The 22272-nt window shown below is 39.7% G+C and overlaps 1 protein-coding gene across 1 annotated transcript in view; it reads right to left on the bottom strand.

Annotated features, from left to right (window-relative positions):
* Window positions 1-3328: 3328 nt before the first annotated feature.
* LOC122548606 (pancreatic secretory granule membrane major glycoprotein GP2) overlaps window positions 3329-22272 on the bottom strand; it is a 42928-nt gene continuing 23984 nt past the window's right edge. The window contains exons 6-9 of the mRNA XM_087975910.1: window positions 21031-21125; window positions 13855-14023; window positions 7518-7632; window positions 3329-4078 (exon numbers count right to left, since the gene is read on the bottom strand). Coding sequence (XP_087832036.1) covers window positions 3906-4078; window positions 7518-7632; window positions 13855-14023; window positions 21031-21125 — 552 coding nt within the window. The 3' untranslated portion in view covers window positions 3329-3905. The remainder of the gene's footprint in view (window positions 4079-7517; window positions 7633-13854; window positions 14024-21030; window positions 21126-22272) is intronic.

The following is a 22272-nucleotide window of genomic DNA, read 5'->3' as shown; positions in this document are numbered from 1 at the left end:
GAGCAGGAGAATCAATGTTTCAGGCAGAAGCCCTTCATCAGGAATGAGTTGATGAAGGGCTTATGCCCAAAATGTCAGAGTACTAAAGGAAGTGGCCCCAGAAATATTGGATGCAATGGTGATCATCTTCCAAAATTCCATAGACTCTGATGCAGTTCCTATATATTGAAGGGTGGCAGATATAACCCCATTATTTGAAAAGAGAGGCAGAAATAAAGAACAGATCATTCCTGACCAGTTTGCCTAACATTTAGTGGAGAAAATGACATGACGACCAAATCTCTCTGAACATCAACATCTTAAAATTTCTCATGGTTCTCTCCTACCAAAGAGAATTACCTCATACTTGCACACGTTATACTCTATCTGCCACCTTACTTAAACTGTATTTGAAGCCTTTTTATGTCCTGTACACAGCTTTCTATCCCACTTGACAAATTATCAATTACAAACTTGGATACAACATTCTCAGTACTTTCATCAATGTCATTGTTATAAATTGTAAGTCGTTGAGGTCCCAGCACTGATCCTTGCAGTACTCCACTAGTCACTGCCTGCCAACCTGTAAATGGACAAGAGTACTGAGGCACTACGAATAACAGGAAGAATCAATGATGAGGCAAAAGTAAGTGACTAATAGGAGTGTGGATAACAGACTGGGTATTCCTGTCACTGTGTGGAAGTAACAGGCAAGATTAATCTCTGGAGGGATTGAGTAATATGAGTGAGTACATCTGGGGTCCTGACCAGGTAATAGGAAAGTAAATTGAGTAGCAAGATGAGAAATGAAGAGGAAGTTGAGTAACAGGTACATCGCCTGGCACAATGAGTATGTGAGCATTGATGTAATGAGGGAGTAAAACTCAGAGGCAAGATAGAGAGGAAAGAAAAATAATTGAATGAGTAACTATGGGAGAGTGAGTAAATATTAACACAAGGAAAGAGTAACTGGAAAAGGGAGTTATACTGGAAAGATTCAGTGAGGAGCAGGCAAGTGTGTCCCTGAAGAAGTGTTCAGCTCTTGAATAACGAACCAACTGGTGCCACTTGACAACAATGCATGGCCAACATCCAGACAGTTGAGACATGGCAGGTAACATTCACCCCGCATAAGTACTAGACAGTGATGACCATCACTAAGAGAGGGCCAACATCGTCTTGACCTCCTATGGTAGCACTATTACAATCTGCATCCCAAAGGATCATTAACACCTTGGTCATAAAAATCTGACAGAGGTTAACGTCTCTCACTGCCAGCTCCTCAATATCTCTCCACCTTCTACAAGACACAAACTAGAATGCCCCCTTTGGAGCCTGTGGGTCCCAGAAATCACAGGGGACATTGACAATGATAAAATGTTCCAGCCATATGCCCTTCTCAACACTAATTCGGCAATAAGACATAAATGAAAATACTGTAGATGCTGGACATTTAAAAATAAAAACAGGAAGTGCTGGAGAAACTCAACAGGTCTGGCAGCAATTATGAAAACAGAAAGTGGCTTATCACTTCAATTGTCAGCGTGTGTGCCAAACAAGTGCTGTTCACAGCTTCAGGACCTCCAAAGCACTTTAATGTCTTCACTGTTACAACATAGGAAATATACTAATTTACACACAGCACGTTCCCATAAAAAGAAATAGGATAATGACAGTGTGATCATTATTTATTTCGGGACATTGGTCTAAGGATAAATATTGACGAAGGAGAGTTCCCTATTGTTGCTTGAAATATTGCCATGGGATTAGTGGGGTTTGAGAAGATTTGTAGCTCAGATTAAGGTTCTGGATGTAGGTTTGCTCGCTGAGCTGGGAGGTTCATTTCCAGACGTTTTGTCACCCTAATAGGTAACATCTTCAGTGGGCCTCAGGCGAAGCAGTGTACATGATTCCTGCTTTCTATTTACATGTTTGGGTTTCTTTGGATTGGTGATGTCATCTCCTATGGTGTTGTCATTCCCTGACCTCTTTCTCAGTGTCTACAGGAAAACAACACACATGGACCAAATATTGAACTATATAAGCAATCATCCCAACATCCACAAACAAAGCTGCATCAGAACATTATTTCAATGAGCCAACACACACTGCAGCACAGAGGAACTACACAAAGCAGAGGAAAATCAGCTATACTGTGTATTCAAAAAGAATGGGTACCCAATGAACACAGTCCACTGATTTCTCAGCAACAAACCCAAACAAGCAGATAAAACACATCCAGAAACCCTAGCTACTCTACCCTACGTCAAAGATATCTCGGAAATGACTGCCAGACTACTCGACCCCTTGGCATTATGGTACCCACAAACCCACCAACACATTAAATCAGCAGCTACTGAACTTGAAAGACCCGATACAGACAACAAACAAAACCAATGTCATTTACAAAATACCGTGCAAGAGCTGTAACAAACACTACATTGGACAAACAGGCAGAAAACTAGCCACCAGCATACATGAACACCAACTAGCCACAAAACAACATGACCCTCTCTCACTAGTATCCTTAAATACAGATAAGGAAGGACACCACATCCATCTTAGGACAAGCCAAACAGAGACACGCACGAGAATTCATAGAACCATGTCATTCCAACCGGAACTCTATCAACAAACACATCAAGTTAGACCCCATCTATCACCCCCTGAGAAAAAGAACAGGAAATGACATCACCATAGGAAATGACATCACCAACCCAAAGAAACTCAAACATATAAATAGAAAGCAGGAATCATGTACACTGCTTCGCCTGAGGCCCATTGAAGATGTTACCTAGTAGGGTGACGAAACGTCTGGAAATGAACCTCCCAGCTCAGCAAGCAAACCTACATCCATTGCCATGGGGTCTCTTACTTCCACCTGAGGGGGTAAATGAAATTCAGTTTAACATTTCATCCAATAAAAGGCACTTACAAGAGTTCATTGTTCACTCTGTGTTGCACTAAAGTGTCAACCTTATTATTGTACTTTAAGGTAGTTAAACCCACAACTACCTGACTCAGATATAAGAGTGTTATAATTGACTCTCAGTGTGGAAGCGATGGTGTTTGGGGTGTTGCCCTGGTGATGGGGTTGCAGTGTTATCGTTAACACAAGATTCTTAATGGGAGGAGAGGATCATTAAATTTAACCTAAAATATAAATCTGGCAATAAAAATTGTCAACAGTTCATGAGTGCACATTGTTTACTCTCTGTCGCAGTTTCAAGTTCTGTTTCACTTTAGTACTTTTGTAAAATGTGCATGTATAAATAATTTGAAACCAGAGCATTGGGAATAATTAGAAAGTACTTTTTAATCTCAACAAACTTCCCATGTTCCTTTTCAATCCAAACACTCTGATTTCATCTCATTTCACTTAACTGTCTTAATAGTCATGAGTATATGCTCCACAATATCCTTCCCAGTAACATTTAACAATCATTCAATTCTTAGACACTATGAAGAAGATGGGGCAGAGGTTTGTCTGAACAGTGGGGATGACAGCACTTCAGTGTTATACCTGTCCAGGAATTGGACACAACAATGTTGTTCCATAACAACTTGTTTACAAAGTATCAAATAATTCAGATTAATTATTTTGTACCCTTAGAAAAAGTAGAGGAAATTTCACATAAGATATTTGGTATGAGCAGAGATTTTGGGAAATGGCATCATTCTACGCAATTTGATGGGAAAAAAATTGAAGGATTTTTGATGATATTGAATAGAATAACTAAGGCAATAATGATTAGGGATGATGTGAGAACAAAATTAATATTGTACAGTCAGTTAGTTGTAAGTAAGCCATCACTGGACCATGCAGGGAAGATGTAATTGGAGGATAGCTAGTAACTGGGGCAAGATCATCTAATTTTCTTCAAATTGTTAAATATTTTGATGTTGAAACTTGCGAGGAACAGCATTCAAGATGCTAGTTCAGAACGAGAGAAATTTGCCAGAGTTAGTTGTGCCCGAGCTGTAGTCTTTGATCTTCTCATCCACAACCCGAATTTACACAAAAACACTGATATTATCAGCAGGACAAGCAGCAGTCCGGTCAAGATGAACGTTTCAATAAGGAGGAGATTTACTGAGCCTGCATCAAAAGAGGGCATTAGATTAACAATGTGTAAAAATCAAGTTGGTAGATCAACTAATCTATTAACGCTGCTCCCTTCCCCAGCATCGTCTCAGGGACTCTTCATTTAGGACCTTACCCTTACATGGACCTTCACCACACTGCTCCTCCCAATCCTATCAACTTCCCCTTCACCCTTACACCCATACCACTTTCAATCCAGGAAATATTGGAAACAAAACAAACCTAAAGTGAATATTGGAAAAACGAATACTCTGGAAAATTCTTCTCCAATCCACTCAGGCAATTAAAACCAATCCAGGAGATTGGATTGGCTATTATATTATTGATCTATTATAATATGTGATCACTGCCCACCCAGTAATTGGGCTTGCTCACTCAGTGCAGTTTCAGTCAGTTTGCCTGTTATCAATTGACTGAGATTTTTACAGGCAAAAGATGGCCAAATTGGGTGCGGGTAGTAATTATTCTCCCCTGAAATTAACATTGAGGTAGAATCATCATCACCAGGAGCTCTGGAGGATTTCAACATTAGGTGGCAGATATGAACTCTGCCACAGACCAGACAGCCCTACCTCCAACCCATGGGATAAAGTTGTGTACATATCCAGGGTGGTGTCATCTGCTGCAGCCAAAGCCTATTCCTCTCCTGTCTTGTAAAGTTGGGTCAGTCAAATTGTTCCCCCAGCCCAACTAAACTGAAATGGCTCAGTTGGTAGCACTTTAATCTCTGAGTAAAAATGTTTTGAGTTCAAATCCACTACAAAGCCTAGACTGATGCCTTCAGTGCAGTATTGAGGAGGTGCTGTCTTTTGGATGAAAAATTGAAAGAAGATCCCACCTAGCTCCAGCAGGTGGATGTGGACAATTTTATGATAAAGTAATTTTGGAAAACAGCAGGGGAATTCCTTTTGCATTCCCAATCAACATTTGTCCCACATCTAACATTACTAAATAGAGATTATCTGGTCATTATCACATTTCTGTTTGTGAGAGCTTCCTGTACATAAAATGGCTGCCATGTTTTCCAGATTTCCACAGTAACTACAGTCCAAAAGTATTTCATTGGCTATAAAACATTTAGGAGATTCTATGATTGTGAAATTGAATGTATGAATTTTTTTTATTGTCTGGTGTATTTTACAATGAGAAATACAACAAAATACAGTGAAAAGCTTTTATTTATTTGGCACAATGTTCTGCCATTTTTATAGTTTAAGAATAAGAGAAAAATGAAAAGATATAGCTTGAAGAGAATTCCTTCTAGTTTGGGTTCTTAGCTGGCTCAGAACTACCATTGCCTCCCCAGATCCAACTAATGTCAAAGTCGCTGATCCTCTTTTGTGAGTCTTTCTGAATATTTTTGTGATTTCTTTAAATCTGTTTCAGATTTGATGCCTTCAGCAGATACTATGTTAGAATTCAAACAATAATAAGTTTTGCTCAGGCTTTTCAAGGGCATAATGGTGGGTATTATTTCTGTCAATCCCAGGAGATCACCCAAATAACAGCTGCTGTACTGATGGATACTGAGATCCACCTGCAGACTCACAATCAACTTGAAACTGAAGATTCAGTCCAAATAGGGCAAGATCCTCACAGATCCCAGCCAAACATCAGACATACCCCACCCATCCATCCTGCCCAGGGATTTCAGAACTGACACTACAGAAAATAAATACAAAGGATAACCTATTTCTCGTTTCATTCTGCAGTAAGTCATCAGTGTGACATAAAATATGGTCAGAGTTTAATATTTGAATTTGTAATTGAGCAGTGCGGTATGCTGAAAACTTCAATATAGTAAGTATTATTTTTGCTATTGTTGCTAACAGACGCTATGTTTTATGCAGGAAGACTTAATAAAACAAAATAAAACAGCCACCCCCTTCAGTATAAAGGAAACTTTGAAGATAGGATGAGTTGAGAAAATAGTTAAAGAAACACAAGAGATGCTTGACTTTATAGATAGAAGAATAGAGTACAAAAGCAAAGAAGTTATGCTAGGCCATCAGAAAACATTGCTTTAGCATTAGCTGGAATATCTTGCAATTCTGGTCACTGCACCTATCAAGGATGTCAAGACCTGATAGCTTAAAGATCTAATCAAGCATCAAAATTATGAAGATGTCGATAAGGGTGGAGCAGGAGCTCCAAAAGCTTGAAGTTCCAAATAAACCTGTTGTACTATAACCTGGTATCGTGTGATTTTTGACTTTGTCCACCCCAGTGCAACACTGGCACCTCCACATCTTGGGTATTCACAGCCAATTAACACCCTTTTCTCATGTTGTATAGTTGCTTTGTTTTTTGAAATTTAGCATTCTTACTTCTGTCCTGATGGGTGTAAGAAACAAAATTATGCAACACCTCTCTCTTTTCAGTAATATTCAAGAGTCATTTTTACACAGTGAGCTGTTAGAATCTGGAATTCAATGCCTAAAACTGTAGTGTAAGCAGACACAGTAGTACAAAAGAAAGACTGGCTAATCCCACAGGCCAGGTAAGGATTTCAAGTCCTCAGGATCTCCAAAAGCACCTTACAGCCAACTAAGTGCATTTGATGTGTAGTCATTGTCATAATGTAGAAATAACAGCAGCCAATTTGCATGTACCAAAATCCCACAAGTTACAATGTGATAACGAGAAGACAATTTGAGCTGGATTTTTATGTAGTCTGTCAATGCTGGCTACTTGATTGTAAGAGAGACCCTGTGATAGTCTCCTGGCAATTGGAGGGAAGAACAAAACATTGATATGGAATTCCATGCCACAGGCAACAGGATATTAATTAGGCTCATTATTGAGTCAGTTGGTACTTATCACCCCTAAACTCACCACAAATTAGCGATGGCCCAGCACTTAAATAGAGACCACATGACGGATACTGGATTCTTTAAGTCTGCCCAAAAGAAGTGTCACAGGTTCCCCAGGGGTTTCCCTGATCAATGGGCAAGAACATATCAGCCCAACAAAATGCCAGCTTCAGCTTTTCCATAGAATCCCTACAATGTGGAAACAGGCCATTTGGCCTAACAAATCCATATTGACCCTCCCACCCAGACCCATTCCCCTAACCTATATTTGCCATGACTAATGCACCTAACCTATGCATCCCTGAACACTATTGGCAATTTAACATGGCCAATTCATCTAACCTGTACATCTTTGGACTGTGGGGGGAAATCAGAGTACCCAGAGGAAACCAACGTAGACACGGGTAGAATGTGCAAACTCCACACAAACAGTCATTTTCAAAATGATTGAGGAATAAATACTGGCCAGAGCACAGAATAGCACTCCCCTGTTCACTTGCTGAGGACATCTAATTTCTTGATGCATCTTTACAAGAAGAGGACCTGCAATTTCCCAATTCATGTTGCCAGAAGGTAACACTCTGATTTCCTAAGATAAGGAGATAGCGATATAGATCTACCTGGATTTGCCGATGTTTTCTTAGTTGATTTTCGACTGATGGGTCCATAAGAAACAATGTGCAATGAAGCCAGATCTCTCCGTATCCTTGTCACCTTCTCTGAACTACTACAATTCTGTTCAAAAGTACACAGTTAGAATTTATTTCATCTTTAGACAAAGTTCCTAATATCTTCAATAGTTATTTAGACAATAAATTTCTATCAATTTGAATACAATGTAAGAATAAAAGGAAGCTAATATCTTTCACTTAACTGTTGTCTTAACTGCTAGAGGACCAAGGACCCTGCAAAATCCATTCAGAAACAACCAGTAATTCGCATCTCTCCTCATACTACAGTAACATTGTTTCATTTGCAGAGTGTGGGCATCACTGGCTAGACCAGCATTTATTGCACATCCCAAATTGTTAAGGGTCAAGCACATTTCTGTGGGTCTGGAGTTATATGTAGGCCAGACGAAGTAACGATGACAGATTTCCTTCCCTAAAGGACATCAATGAACCAGATGTGCTCTTCCCGGCAATCAACTATGGTTTCATGTCACCACAGAACTTTTAATTCAAATTTTCTTTATTGCATTCAAGTTTCACCATCTACCATAGCAGGACTCAAACCCAAGTCCCCAGAACATTATCTGAGTCTCTGGATTAATAGTCTAATGATAATACTACTAGACCATCACCTACCCTTATTTGAATTTATATAATGCCTTTAGTCTCATAAAATGTCCCAAGCATTTCACATCAATGTTATCAACCAAAATCAAACAAGCCACATAAGGAGATACTATGACTGCTAGTTCTTAAAGGGAGAAGGAGCAGTAATGAAACAGATGTTTAAAGAGGGTATTTTAGGGGGAATTTCCATGGTGGAAAGATCAATATTCAAAAGGATGAAATTAGACAGAGATTTCAGAGGTTGTAGGATTGGAGATGGTTCCAGAGAAAGGATGAATAGTAGAGAGTGGTTAGTATTTGACAGAGGACGAGAGTTGTAGGATTGGAGGTTATATTGCATATGGGTCTGAAAGAGTAAATATTTGATTGAGTGAATTAAGCATCATCCATGGTGATGATGTCAGGAACTTGATCAGAGTAAAGGAAGAGCTGATAGGACACAGACCTGAGGCTAGAATGATCCTAGGTCTCTGTGGCGATGTAGGTAACATTCACCAAATCTCCAAATAGTTACATTAATGCAATAAATTTTATCTTAGTCATTAAACAAGATTTTTCTATTTAGACTAGAAAGAGAACAACCTTCATCATCACTAGACCACTTTGATTTGAAGGAACCCAGACACACATAATATGGCGAACAGTGTTGCCCTGAACAGAGTTATGGTATGGTGAACAGTGTTATGCTGAAACACAACTGAGAGAGCAGTGATTACTGGAAAAGTGGTACTAGAAAGGTACCAAAAAAGAGAAATTAGACTTTAGGTAATCAGAGAAACAACCGGGATAAAAACAAAACATGTTGGTGAACCAGAAGACATCAAAAGAAACAGATGCAAGGGGGCCCCAATTTATGAATATCCAACTTATGAATGCTCATACTTATGAATGCAATCCCATACAAGGGTGTAATTTTAAAGATCCACATACAAACATTTCCTGTAGTTACGAACAGCTACTTTATGTTATTTTGTATTGTGTTCCGACTTGTGTACAAAGAACTTGAGAACGGATTCGGGAACGGAACCCATTGCAAGCTGGTGAAAACAAGCCTCATGGTAACACTCAACACAGAAGAATACGTCAGAGAATGAGATAGAAAGCATTTCAATCCTGACAGAAGATAGTCAGGAACAGAAGTATGCAGTTGCAACGTAGAGGTAGAGGCTGCATCTCAAGGCAAAAGATTTGGATTTGGCCCCAGGTCTGAAATGAACTGATAAGTTGGTCAGACCTTGGGGATTGTATGAGTTAAAGCAAAATAAAAATCTGTCATATAGAAGGGGAAACCTTAAATGGTGCAGTAATGCAGACTAATAAAGGACAGGAAAACCTTTGTTAGAGCTACAAAGGACAGGAAAATCCTCCAGTAATTGCCATTACTGCGGAAATAGAGTTAAACATGATAAATGCCTAATCACATTAGGAAGCAATGACATTTGAAATATTGTTGCCAGGAACACCAAATAGAGCACCAAATTAGATATCCTGGAGAAAACTTTCTTGCGGTATAGAATAGCTTTTGATCTAGATACTAAGGAAGAAGCTTAACAATTAAATACACTTCTGTACACAATTGGAAATATAGACAATAGTTTTATTGTTCGCTAAGGGATAAATACAATATCAAACAAATTAAAAGAAGTATTGAAATCCTTTGACAATTAATTCAACCTCAAAATTAATAAACCTCTTGAAAGGGCAAGATGTAACAAAAGTGTCACCATTCAGGTGAGTGTATGGCTGATTTCATTAATGGTCCTAAATCTTAGCAGGGGGAACTCTGAAGGTATGAGGGACAAGTTTGGGTAATCTGTAAATAGTTGCAGTAATGAAATAAATGGTCAAAAAACTAATAAAAGATAATGTATAACATGAATTTAAGCTAGTGAGGACAAGAAAAGGTGGACTGTAAATGTTTTTATCAATTTGTGAAAGACAAATGATTGCCATAGATAAATGGACTCCCATTACAGATGGGGACAGGAAAACTTATAGGGCTGAATCTAATGTTGCTTTTTGGCTAAATCTAACACGTGCCAAGTTTTTTGGCATGATTTTTATCACAAGGCTTACTGAGTTTTATTTCCAAACTCACCTCATTAACTACCTAATCCATCCCCATTACATCTCTCATTTCCCCAGGACGGGTCCGTTGAATAGGAGAGTTCCTCCAGTTGAACTATTATCTGGGCTGGGCTGGCAAACACCAGAAGTCTAAACTCAAACACCCAGTGAACATCTCCAACCAAACAGCCACAGGAGAATGTGGACCCCTGCTCAGGAAATTTACAGCAACCTGCAGGGATACAACAGGGAGTACCCTACGAACAGTCCATGATGTGGATGTGAGACAATCACAACAAGCTGAACCCCAACCCTGCATATGTTGAAACCCAATATAGTCAAACTCCAGAGCATCCAGAACTCCCCAGTACACTAGTGTTGAAGCTTGCAACTTTTTATCCTCAAAAGTAAACTGCAGTTACTCCACCCGCTAACTGTGTGTTTGTTAAAGTGAATCTTCGAGTGAATGAGAGAACAATTATACACTTCCTTGCCAAATTCTCTTTTCATTCATAGTGTTCTTTAAAAAAAATGATAATAGAATTCATGCTCTGAAGTTGTTAAACTCAATGTTAAGTCCTGAAGACTGTACATTTCCAAAGCAAAAAATGAGGAGCTGTTCCTTCAGCTTGGATTGGGCTTTGCTGGAACACTGCAGCAAGCCGAGCTCAGAACTTCAGAGTATAAACTCTGTCTTCAATTTCAATTGCCCATTCTTTTCCCCAACCTCAAGTTTTTTTACATGGGTTTACTCTCAGCAGAGCTAACCTATTTTCTGCCATTAACATTTACTTTTCACATATGCCAATTCCCTATTACAATTAGCATTCCCTTTGCCTTTTGCTCTGGGCACAATTACTATCTGTTCTATTTGCTGTTCCTCCCCCTGTTTTATGGTATAAATCCGTCACTTTTAAGACTCTTTCAGTTCTCAAGAAGTTATGGGAGTTGGACTCAAAATATTAGCTGTTTCTCACTCCCTACATGCTGCCAGAACAGCTGAATTTCTCCAGCACTTTCTGTTTTTATTTCAGATCTCCAGAAGGGTGGCACGGTGGCTCAGTGGTTAGCACTGCTGCCTCAAAGCATGATGGTCCCAGGTTTGATTCCAGCCTTGGGCAACTGTCTGTGTGGAGTTTGCACGTTCTCCCTGTGTCTGTGTGGGATTTCTCCGGGTGCTCCGGTTTCCTCCCACAGTCCAAAGGTGTGCTGGTCAGGTGAATTGGCCGTGTTAAATTGCCCATAGTGCTACGTGCATTAGTCAGAGGAAAATTGGTCTGGGTGGGTTACTCTTCAGAGGGTCGGGGTGGACTTGTTGGGCTGAAGGGCCTGTTTCCACACTGTAGGGAATCTAATCTCAGTACTTTCTTTTATTTCAGAATTTCCTGAGGTTAGTTACATTGGAACAGAAGTTTGTTTCATATAAGAAATGAGATGAAGAGCTGTGACTATAATGATTTGATTGAAATATTAGCCACTGCTATCAAAACTGAAAAAAGTTTAGATTCTAAGTGACAGCAGGTTGAGATGAAATGCCAGCAAACAGGCGGAAACAGAACTGTCTATGCCATTTGGGACAATGAAAGCTTCTGCAATTGAATTCAGTCTGACTGCAAAACAGCAATGTGAACAACCAATTATGAAGAATTCAAATCTGCTATTAGGGTCTGAGATGATAAAGAAAGGACAATTTCCATCAAACTTTCAGACTTCTCCACCTTCCAAAGAAGACTCAATACCTTTCAGGATATACAGGTCAAAGGAGTCCACTTAATTACCACTACATCCACAAATATCCATTCTCTCCAACTTTAAACGCTCAGTAGTGTGCACCATCTACAAGACGCACGACAGAAATTCACCAAGGTGTTTTGGGCAGCACATTTCAAATCCACAACCACTATGATCTAGAAGAGCTAGAACAGTAGATATATGGAAACACCACCTGCAAGTTCCTGTCCAAGCTACTCATCATCCTGATTTGGAAATATAGTTCTTCTACTGTCATTGTGTCAAAATCGTAGAGCTCCTTCAATATGTGGGGCAGCTACACCAAATGAACTGCAGTTGTTCACCATCCTCTCAAGGACAACTTGAGATGAGCAATGAATGCTGGTCCAGCCAGTGATTCTCACATCCCATGAGTGAATATATAAATCAAATAATAGTATATCTCCAGGTAACACAGTTGAAGAGGAGAGGAAGTTGGTACCATCAATAATACAGTCACAGAGAGGATAGGAGAGCACGCAAAATATTCAAGGAAATAAAGAAATAAGTCTGCTTACTTCAGCATAGTTGTACAGAAATAAATTGAAGATATGGTGTATGTAACTCCAAGAAAGACAAAACTAAGAAGTGATAAACAACATGCAAAGATGTAAGATACTACAAAGAAATCATGGCCCGCTATAGTTGGGTCCGTAGCAACAGCAATAAAAACCAATATACATCATCCCAGTCCACTGTATGAGAAAAACAAGAGGTTAAAGATCTTTTCATTCAAGAGAGAACTCCAGACCTCAGTCTAAATCAATTACTGCTACCCAACAATTAACTCTTACCAAGACCAAAAAAGAATATAGTGAACAGGAATAGTGAAACCTCTAAATCGTCTGAATTTTGAAATTGAAAGATCTAGGGGAGATGGACAGTGGTACATGTAATTTGTTAAACAAATGTATAGTAATAGTTGCATATAGGGGAGATACTGTACATGGGTCTGGAAGGGTGTGAGATGAATGTGCTGTGAACAGTCTCTGCAGTATTGTAGATCACATTCATGTAAACTAAAAATAGTTTACATAATGTAATAAACTTCATATTGTTTGTTAGCAAGACTCTTCTAGTTACACCAGAAGGTGGCTATCCTCATCCACATTAAGCACCATGAGTTTACAGGAACTCACATAACTAGTTACAGAGATAGAGAGGGCTGGAGGAGATAAAAAAGAAAGAGGGTTGTAAGGCTGGAGGAGGTCCTATCAGGAGGGAGAGATGTAGGTTATGGAGGAAATCGGAGCATTTAGGCCTGGATATTACAGCGACAAGCCCAATTTCCTGGTAGTAGTGCAGGAGATGCCCCTTATGTCCCTTCAATACACTGAAGTGTCAGTTGTTAAGGAGAAAAAGATTCTCCCATCTTATAGTTCACACTATAACCATGCACTGACCTTATCAGAGATGTAAAATCTCTGAAAAATGCATGATAATACTTTCATGCTGTACCTCAATGAACCCCATGTCTTGCTAGACAATTGCTGTTTTGAGTCTGGTTTCCCATACTTTCATAGAATTACAATGACTTTTCCAGCACATAAGTAGGCCATTTGATTCAACTGAGCCATGATGTGTTTTAAATCTTGAGTGAAATCAGAAGAATTAATTGCTTTATCCTTGGTGAACTATCAAATACAGTCTTAATTTGCCACAGGGTATAAAGTTAGACCACACAGTGACAATCAAAATATCAGGAAGCATGATCCAGTTGTTAAAATAGGAGGGGGTTGGTGGAAACAATTTGATCAGAATTCAACCCAGACAATAGACAAAGATTTTACATCCTCCAAAATTTCAGACATCTTATACTTACAGGCTGGCACAGGGCAGCTGTGTTGTGACATATTTGAACATGGCAGTGTAGGAAGATATCTTTGTAGGAGTCGCCAACAAACTTAAACATCTGGATACGAAACATGGCCTCAGAACCTTGGCCATTTGTTTTCACCAAAAGGGTGCGTTCAGTTGAAACCTCTGGGCAGCTGTTATTGGAACATTAACATAGTGGCATCAGTTACACCCAAGTTGAGAGTGAGCGAGTGTATATAAATCACACATTACTGTTATTGTTCCCATCATCAACTGAACCAGTACTAAGGCTTGATGACCCTTCAGGATTTCTCTGGAATGACCAGGAATTGAAGGTATATCTCTAGGATGTGACTGGAAGCAAAAGTTACAGGTAGGAGGCATTTACAAAACAAATGCATTGCTTCAACAGGTTGTAAATGTGGGAGTTGAGAAAGAAGCAGGCTATCTGTTTGGCTGACAGTTAACTGGATCATGAGGAGCCTGGTTAGTTTCCAACTGGCCTGGAGAAATGTCATGTGCTGCGAGGCTGGGCATGTAGATTGATCAATAGGTAAAGCATAAGGATATGGGGAGTTTTAACCTCAGGAGATCACGTGATTACATTCAGCCAAAGTCGACAGTCCAAACATTACAACAACAGATGAAATGAATGATAAGATGGAATTCTTTTCATTCATTGGCCATTTCGACATGAATATTGCAAACACTGATAGGTCTGTTTCACAGATGAACTATCTGGCCATTAATATGGACACAAACAATATAAAACTTCTACATTAAACTCTTTTGATCAGAAATATTGCATTTTTTTTGTCAAACTCTGTGTCCCTCCTTAGACAGGTTAATCTAGCCATTTGCAGTTCAGTAATTTGAATGATCCTGAAATAAGCTTCTAGCCCTAAATTGTCTCCATTACCAAAACTGCCAATGTCCGCATCTATATTATCACTTTCTTCTGACCTTGTCTCAGATTGTCCATGCCTCAAAATAAGGTAATTGTTCGAAGACAACTCCAACACTGGCACTTACCTGTTACAGCATATTCAGGTTGGTTGGAGAGGATCATTGTGTCCATAAGCTCACAGACACCCATGGTCCTAGTGACCAACAATCAATTGAAGCCTGTCCCAGGCCTGTTTCCCATGGCTTAAAGTCAGTGCATCAAGGTCCTGTTGGCCACTGAGTAATTGAAATCTTAAAGCTGTGACTCACTCTGCTGTAGTCATGAATAAACTGAAGGAAGTGATGGCTAGTAAGTGCACTAGCTGGCCCTGAAGGGATTTTTGTGAACCAATTTACTTTTTATACCATCCAAAACCTCAAAGCCCCACTGGTGTTACACCGACAAAAGGCTGATTACAGTTGATTACCTTGTTTGCACAATTCATGGGATATTTTAATGCGCTTGTGTTAATGCATTTCTGTGGCAACTTGAGTATAAGTCCACTTTGGCAAAATAAATCACAACTGGGTGCCACTTTCACTGAATGCAGTCCTAGCATAGACTTAGTAGGCCATCACACACCGTGGGAGAAAAAAATAAACCACTCTGCCTGCCCATTACTTGTTCACAGTCTGTTCTTAGCTAAACAGAGCATACCCATAATACCTCAACTTGACCACAACCAGCTCAGGAACTAAACAGCAAAACAAGACATTACCTAAACAGCTTCCAGACTGAAGGAATACACTCCTTACATGATCTGATAACAGACTTCCTACCTCACAATAGCATCACCGCTCCTGCAACCCCAAGGGCATCCCCAGTCTCCTCAGCTACTGAAGCTCCACAAAGCCTACCTAAACTAAGTGGCACCCAGATACCTGACAAGAATGCACACCACTCTGCAGACCCATTGAAACCAAGATACTGGACATTAGTAACTGTTCTAGCAGAGGAGCGGAACCTCCTGTTACAATTACTAACTGATTACTACTATCAGGCAACTGATTGTTTTCCATTGAATGTAATTTAATTCATATTGTCCGGTAATTAACACTACACGACTGTAACACTATAAAAACTGTCTGTATCTGCAGCTTGGGGAAGAGAATCCTTGACTTAGCTGTATGGAGTGTCCGTTCTGTACCAGTTCTGCCCATTTCTTTTCCCCACGATGTCGTGAGAAATAAACCAGTATTCATCAATTCACAAGATCTGTGTGTGGCCTCTATTTGTAATTGGACAATTCTTTGACACACACAAAAAGGACTGTGCAGAAAGGTCTGCAGGTCTGCCTCAGCCATATGATAGAGCATTCAGTGAAGACATGGGTGGATGATAGCAGGCTCTTTCAATTATGATCAGTTTTTGTGCTGGTAAATTACATGAGGACTGAAGGTTCACAGAATGGAGATATTTCTGTGAGCACATAATAATTAAAAGGAGAAGATAGGATCATTTAGAGATGAGGTTGTTATCTGATACCTAATAGTAGGGGACCAACAGTACCATGGATGCTTTATAAATTCAGTAAACATTGTTTTAACCAGCACTCTCGATAAACTGGTAAAAATTACATATCTCAAAACCAAGAAGTTAATTGTATTATTCTGTCCAATCAGTATAGTTTTATTTTACTTTATTTACCTCAATATAAATATACTTGTTGATCAATGGAATGGCAACATAAAATATCAACAGTTGATTCAATTTCAAGTCAATTTCTTCTCAAATACTGTAGAATACTGCAATAGCCAAATAGTCATTTGAGCTTGCGAGTGTAAAGGCTCTCTGCTGGCAAGTCTTATTTAAGGCAAAATTGCATTATTAATTAAGAGATTTATGCTGTAAACAAAGTATAACAGTGATGTGTTTATCCCCTGCATTACATTTCTATTACTTAGTGTGTTTTTACATTGATTATGTGGACCTCTAGATTATCCAGAATATTTGATCAACTGGTACAGTCCTTGTCCCATAGGTTCAGGTTAATAAAAGGTTTGCTGCATTTGCTTCAGTTTTACAGAGGAAATGAGGCTGGGGAGCTGCAAGAGAATGAGAACATATCAAACATTGTAACGTTAGGGGCAGAAGTCAGCTAATCAAACCTGCTCCAACTTCAATTAGATTAAAGATGATCACCGACTTCAATGCTACTTTCCAATTTTATCCCCAGATAGCTGGATGTCATTGGTATCCAGAAATCTATCCATTTCAGTGTTGAACAGGTTCAATAATCGGGCTTTGTAGTAATGGTGTGGGTGGCACGGTGGCACAGTGGTTAGCACTGCTGCCTCACAGCGCCAGAGACCCGGGTTCAATTCCCGACTCAGACGACTGACTGTGTGGAGTTTGCACATTCTCCCCGTGTCTGCGTGGGTTTCCTCCGGGTGCTCCGGTTTCCTCCCACAGTCCAAAGATGTGCAGGTCAGGTGCATTGGCCATGCTAAATTGCCCATAGTGTTAGGTTAAAGGGGTAAATGTAGGGGTATGGGTGGGTTGCGCTTCGGCGGGTCGGTGTGGACTTGTTGGGCCGAAGGGCCTGTTTCCACACTGTAAGTAATCTAATCTAATCTAATATATTTTACTGTCATTTGAAAATTTGGATTTTTAAAACAGAGATATTTTTGGTTTCAGCTTTGAAAAGGTAACTTTTTAAATAAGATTTAAGTTTATAAAATCATGAGGGGCATGGATAGGATGAACAGCTAAGGTCTTTTCCCCAGGGATGGGTGAGTCCAAAACTAGAGGGCATAGGTTTAAGGTGAGAGGAAAAGATTTAAAGAGGACCTAAGGACTAACGTTTTCACAGAGAGGGTAGTGTGTGTGTGGAATGAGCTGCCAGAAGAAGTTATGGAGGCTGGTACAATTTCAACTTTTCAAAGGCATCTGGATGGGTAGAGGAAAGGTTTAGCGAGATATGGGTCAAATGCTGGCAAATGGGACTAGATTACGTTAGGATATCTGGTCAGCATGGACAAGTTGGAGCAAAGGGTCTGTTTCCATGTGGTACAGCTCTATGATTCTGTGTAAGAAAACCTAAATTCATAATTTCAGAGAAATATGTAACTTGGAGGTGCCTTGTGTTAGACTATATTAATGGGGTCTCTCCTGGGCACTGGGTTTTTATTATATTAACAGGAGTCTCTCCTGTGTACTTAGTTATGGGAGGTCTTTCCTGGATGCTGGGTTTATACTAGTTTAAATGATTTTTTTTTAATTCAAAAGTTTTAAATCACAAAGCTACTGCATTTAAATTATGTAAGTTGAAACCTCTCCTTAGGATGAAGATGATATTATATAAGTTTTACTCAGATGGGCATCAAGTACATACAATCCATCTCTCTTTAGTAAATGGATAAGAATATGTACTCACCACAGTACAGAAAATTGGCTGAGTGACAGTGTTAGAGATCCTGCTGATACTTCATTATTTTATTCTTTTATCAATTTTCAATTATGAGCTGAAAATGACTGATTTGGGGGTCAAAAAGAAAAGTACAGACCAGGCAAGCTTTGATTGTTTGTGAGGCCAGGCCTGGAGGCTAATTGCAGGTTGCAACAGACACAGTCACTCCCGAGAAAATCAGAAAACAGAAGTTGGCTGTTAACAAAGTCAGTAGGTGAGAGTTGGTTGCAGTAAGTCTGAAGGAGACCCTATGTTCAAACAGGTGGCTTGTTGAATGGTGACTGAGGCACTGGGAAGAGTCTAGCAGTCTATCATGGTGGAACCAGAATTAAAATTGGTTTTGTGCTATGTTTTCTGGAGATGGTTCTGGGCTACTGCATGAAGATTTGAAAGTTCCCTGCTATACCTGCTTCCAGCAGCCCAAACAGAGAAAAGCAGAGTTGCCTTTGCCTGAGTGAACTGAGAATGTGACCCTGATCAAGGTTTCAGGAAAAACAGCCCAGGAGTCCACGTTTATGATTGTGAACATGTATCGTGAGGGACATTTCAGTAATCTGGCCAGTTTTGTTATTTTCTTTGATTTACCTCTTAACTGTACAGATTACAGATTACATTACAGATTACATTACAGTGTGGAAACAGGCCCTTCGGCCCAACAAGTCCACACCGACCCGCCGAAGCGAACCCACCCATACCCCTACATTTACCCCTTACCGAACACTACGGGCAATTTAGTATGGCCAATTCACCTGACCCTGCACATCTTTGGACTGTGGGAGGAAACCGGAGCACCCGGAGGAAACCCACGCAGACACGGGGAGAACGTGCAAACTCCACGCAGTCAGTCGCCTGAGGCGGGAATTGAACCCAGGTCTCTGGCGCTGTGAGGCAACAGTGCTAACCACTGTGCCACCGTGCCGCCCAACTGTGTTGGTCTACCTTTTGTAAAAGTGGAACTGAAAATAAATGTTTTGAGTTTAAGACACAGATATTAATCAGCTTACTGTGCTGTTTAATTTTCTCTCTGTTAATGTTAATTTGTATTTAATAAAACGTTGAGTCTTATGTCTGAGATATACAGGTAGCCCCACTCTCCAAAAGGACAGCGTTCCCAGGAAAGCTTTTGTAAGCCAAAAATGGTGTAAAGCGAAACTGCATGATTTATATGGGGAAAAATATCACCATTTTTCGCAAAAGCAAAAATCTTCTTTGGATTTGCAAAAACAGGTACTAATGTTGGTCTCTTGTAAAAGTGAAGTTGCGCAAAGCGAACGTTTGAAAAGCGGGGGAATACCAGTAAAACCAGTGAAAACAATCTGGATATTAATTATTCATGAAGTCTGGAATTATTTATTCAAAAGTCTGATGGCTGTTTGGGGGTCTTTTGACTGTTTAATTTCTATATTGCAAATACAGGGGTAGAAAGGCTGCTTTGGTTTGGCTGTCTGTCTCTATGTCATAACAATAGGTATTAAAGAGTAATGGTCAAGACATACATTTCAGGCTGGAGGAAAGTCTGTAATAGAGATCCCCAGGTCAGTATTGGGATCCCTGTTTTTCCTGATATATATTAATGATCCGGATCTTGATGTGCAAGGAGCAATTTCAGACTTCACAGATGACACAAAACTGGGAAAAATTGTAAACTGTAAGGAGGAAAGTGCAAAATTCCAAAAGGACATTAACAAGTTGGTGGAGTGGGTGGTTAGGTGGCAGATGAGTTTCTATGAGAAGCGTGAGGTGATACATTTTGGTAGGATGAACATTGAAGGACAATATGAAATAGGGGGTACAATTCTAAAAAGGATGCCAGATCAGAGGGACAAATCATTGAAAGTGCCAGAGCAATTATAGAAAGCAGTAAGTAAAGCATTTTGTATTCTCAGCTTAATTTATAGGGGCATAGAATACAAGAGTAAGGAGGTGATGTTGAACTTGTGCAAGACACTTATTAGACATTAGCTAGAGTAATGTGCACAGTTGTGGGGGCCAAATTATAAGCAAAAAGAAATGCATCAGAGATAACGCAGAACTGGCTAACGAGAATGTTTCCAGGGATTAGGGACTTTAGTTATGAGGGTGGTTTGAAGAAATTGGGACTGTTCTTTGAATGAAGGCAGCTAGGAGAAAATTTGATAAAGGTTTTCAAAATTATGCTCAGACTGGATAGAGTAGAGAGGGAGAAACTGTTCCTGCTGTAAAAGGATCAAGCCCAAGAGGGCATAGATTTAAAGTGATTTGTCAACAAAGTAAGGACAGTGAGAAAATATCTTTTCACTCAGCAATTAGTCAGGGTATGAAACAGGGTTTGGTTAGCTCAGTTGACTGGACAGCTTGTTTGTGATGTAGAGTGATGCCAACAGTATAGGTTCAATTCCCACACCACCTGAGGCAACTATGAAGGACTGTCCCCAACCTTTACCCTCACCTGAGGCACAGTGCCCCTCAGGTTAAACCGTAAATCATCTTTCTCTAATGAGAGCAGCTCTATGGTCCAATAGAACTGTGGTGACTTTATCTTGAGGGTTTGGAATGTACTGCCTGCAAGTGTAATGCTGGCAAGTTCAAGTGAGGCTTCAAGAGGTCTAGCGGATGAATATTTGAACAGAAATATTGTGCAAGAATATGGGCACCTAGATTGACAGTGGGTAAACATGCATGCTTGAAGAGCTTGTTTGGTCACAGTGGGCCGAATGGCCTCCTGTAATTCTATGAAGATCTTCCATTCTGCTAAAAATTGTTCTGTCCAGCTCCAACTTCCACTTCATTAACCCAATGCCCTCAGATTTAGTAGATGATTACCTGAAAGTGGATCATACACCAACCTGTCTTTAATAAAGATGTACTGAATGTTATGATGGGGCTTTTTAGTTGGTGTTGCCCAGCACTTTTCGAGACGCAACAATAAATGAGTTGGAATCTGTAAAACAACACAGATTAATATGTCAGAGTGACTCCCCAAGTGTGTTTTAAATGAGAGAAAAATACAACAGGAATTTGCAACAGTATAGCACAAAGAAAAAAAACCATCACAACTAAATGCAATAATTAATTAGGGGAAGGCAAAGGCCTAGCGGTATGATTGCTAGGCTATTAATCCAGAGAGCCAGATATTGTTATCGGGACAGTAGTTTAAATCTCAACATGACAGATGGCAGAATTTGAATTCAATTTAAAACAAATCTGGAATTAAGCGTCAAATGAGGACCATGAAACAAGTTTCCAACTGTTGGGAAAAATCCATCTGGTTCACTAATGCCCTTTAGGAAAGGAAATCTGCCACCCTTACCCAGTCTGGTCTACATTCTGGATCCATAGCAATGTGGTTGATTCTTAACTGCCCTCTGGACAATTAGGGATTGGCATTAAATGCTGGCCTAGCCAGTACACCGACATCCAATGAATAACAAAAAAGTGGCTTTCAATTATTTACTATTATTTTATCAAGGGTTCAAGGTTTCATCTGTCTACTAAGATGGATGTAAATAAACCCACAGCACTATTTGAAGAGGAACAAGATAGTCCTCTTCAGTGTTTCGGCTAGTATTAATCGTTCGACAAAGACTGTTAAAAAAAACAGACTAACTGGTCATTTATCACATTGTTGTTTGTTGAAGATTGCTGTGCATAATTTGGCTGTGACTTTTCCTACCTTGCAGCATTAACTGCATTTCAAAACTATTTCGTTAACTGTAAAGTGCTTTGAGATCTGTATATCAATGCAATTTTATTAACTAGTAACTTTTTTAAAAACATTTGTTACACAGAGCCATAGAGTTGGGCCACATGGAAACAGATCCTTCAGTCCAATTCATCTATGCCGACCAGATACCCTAAATTAATCTAGCCCCATTTGCCAGCATTAGCCCACATCCCTCTAAACCCTTACTATTCACATACCCACCCAGATGCCTTTTAAATGTAATTGTACCAGCCTCCACTACCTCTGACAGCATATTCAATACACACACCACCCTCTGCATGCAAAAGCTGCCCCTGAGATCACTTTTAAATCTTTCCCCTCTCACATTCTGGGTAATCCAAGATGGAGGACGAGAATAATTTCT

This window comes from Chiloscyllium plagiosum, unplaced genomic scaffold, assembly GCF_037043375.1.
Source record: "Chiloscyllium plagiosum isolate Xiang-an unplaced genomic scaffold, Cpla_swu_hap1 HiC_scaffold_3, whole genome shotgun sequence".
NCBI lineage: Eukaryota > Metazoa > Chordata > Chondrichthyes > Orectolobiformes > Hemiscylliidae > Chiloscyllium > Chiloscyllium plagiosum.
Note: the sequence above shows the minus strand (reverse complement) of the source record. Positions and strands in the feature narration are given on the sequence as shown.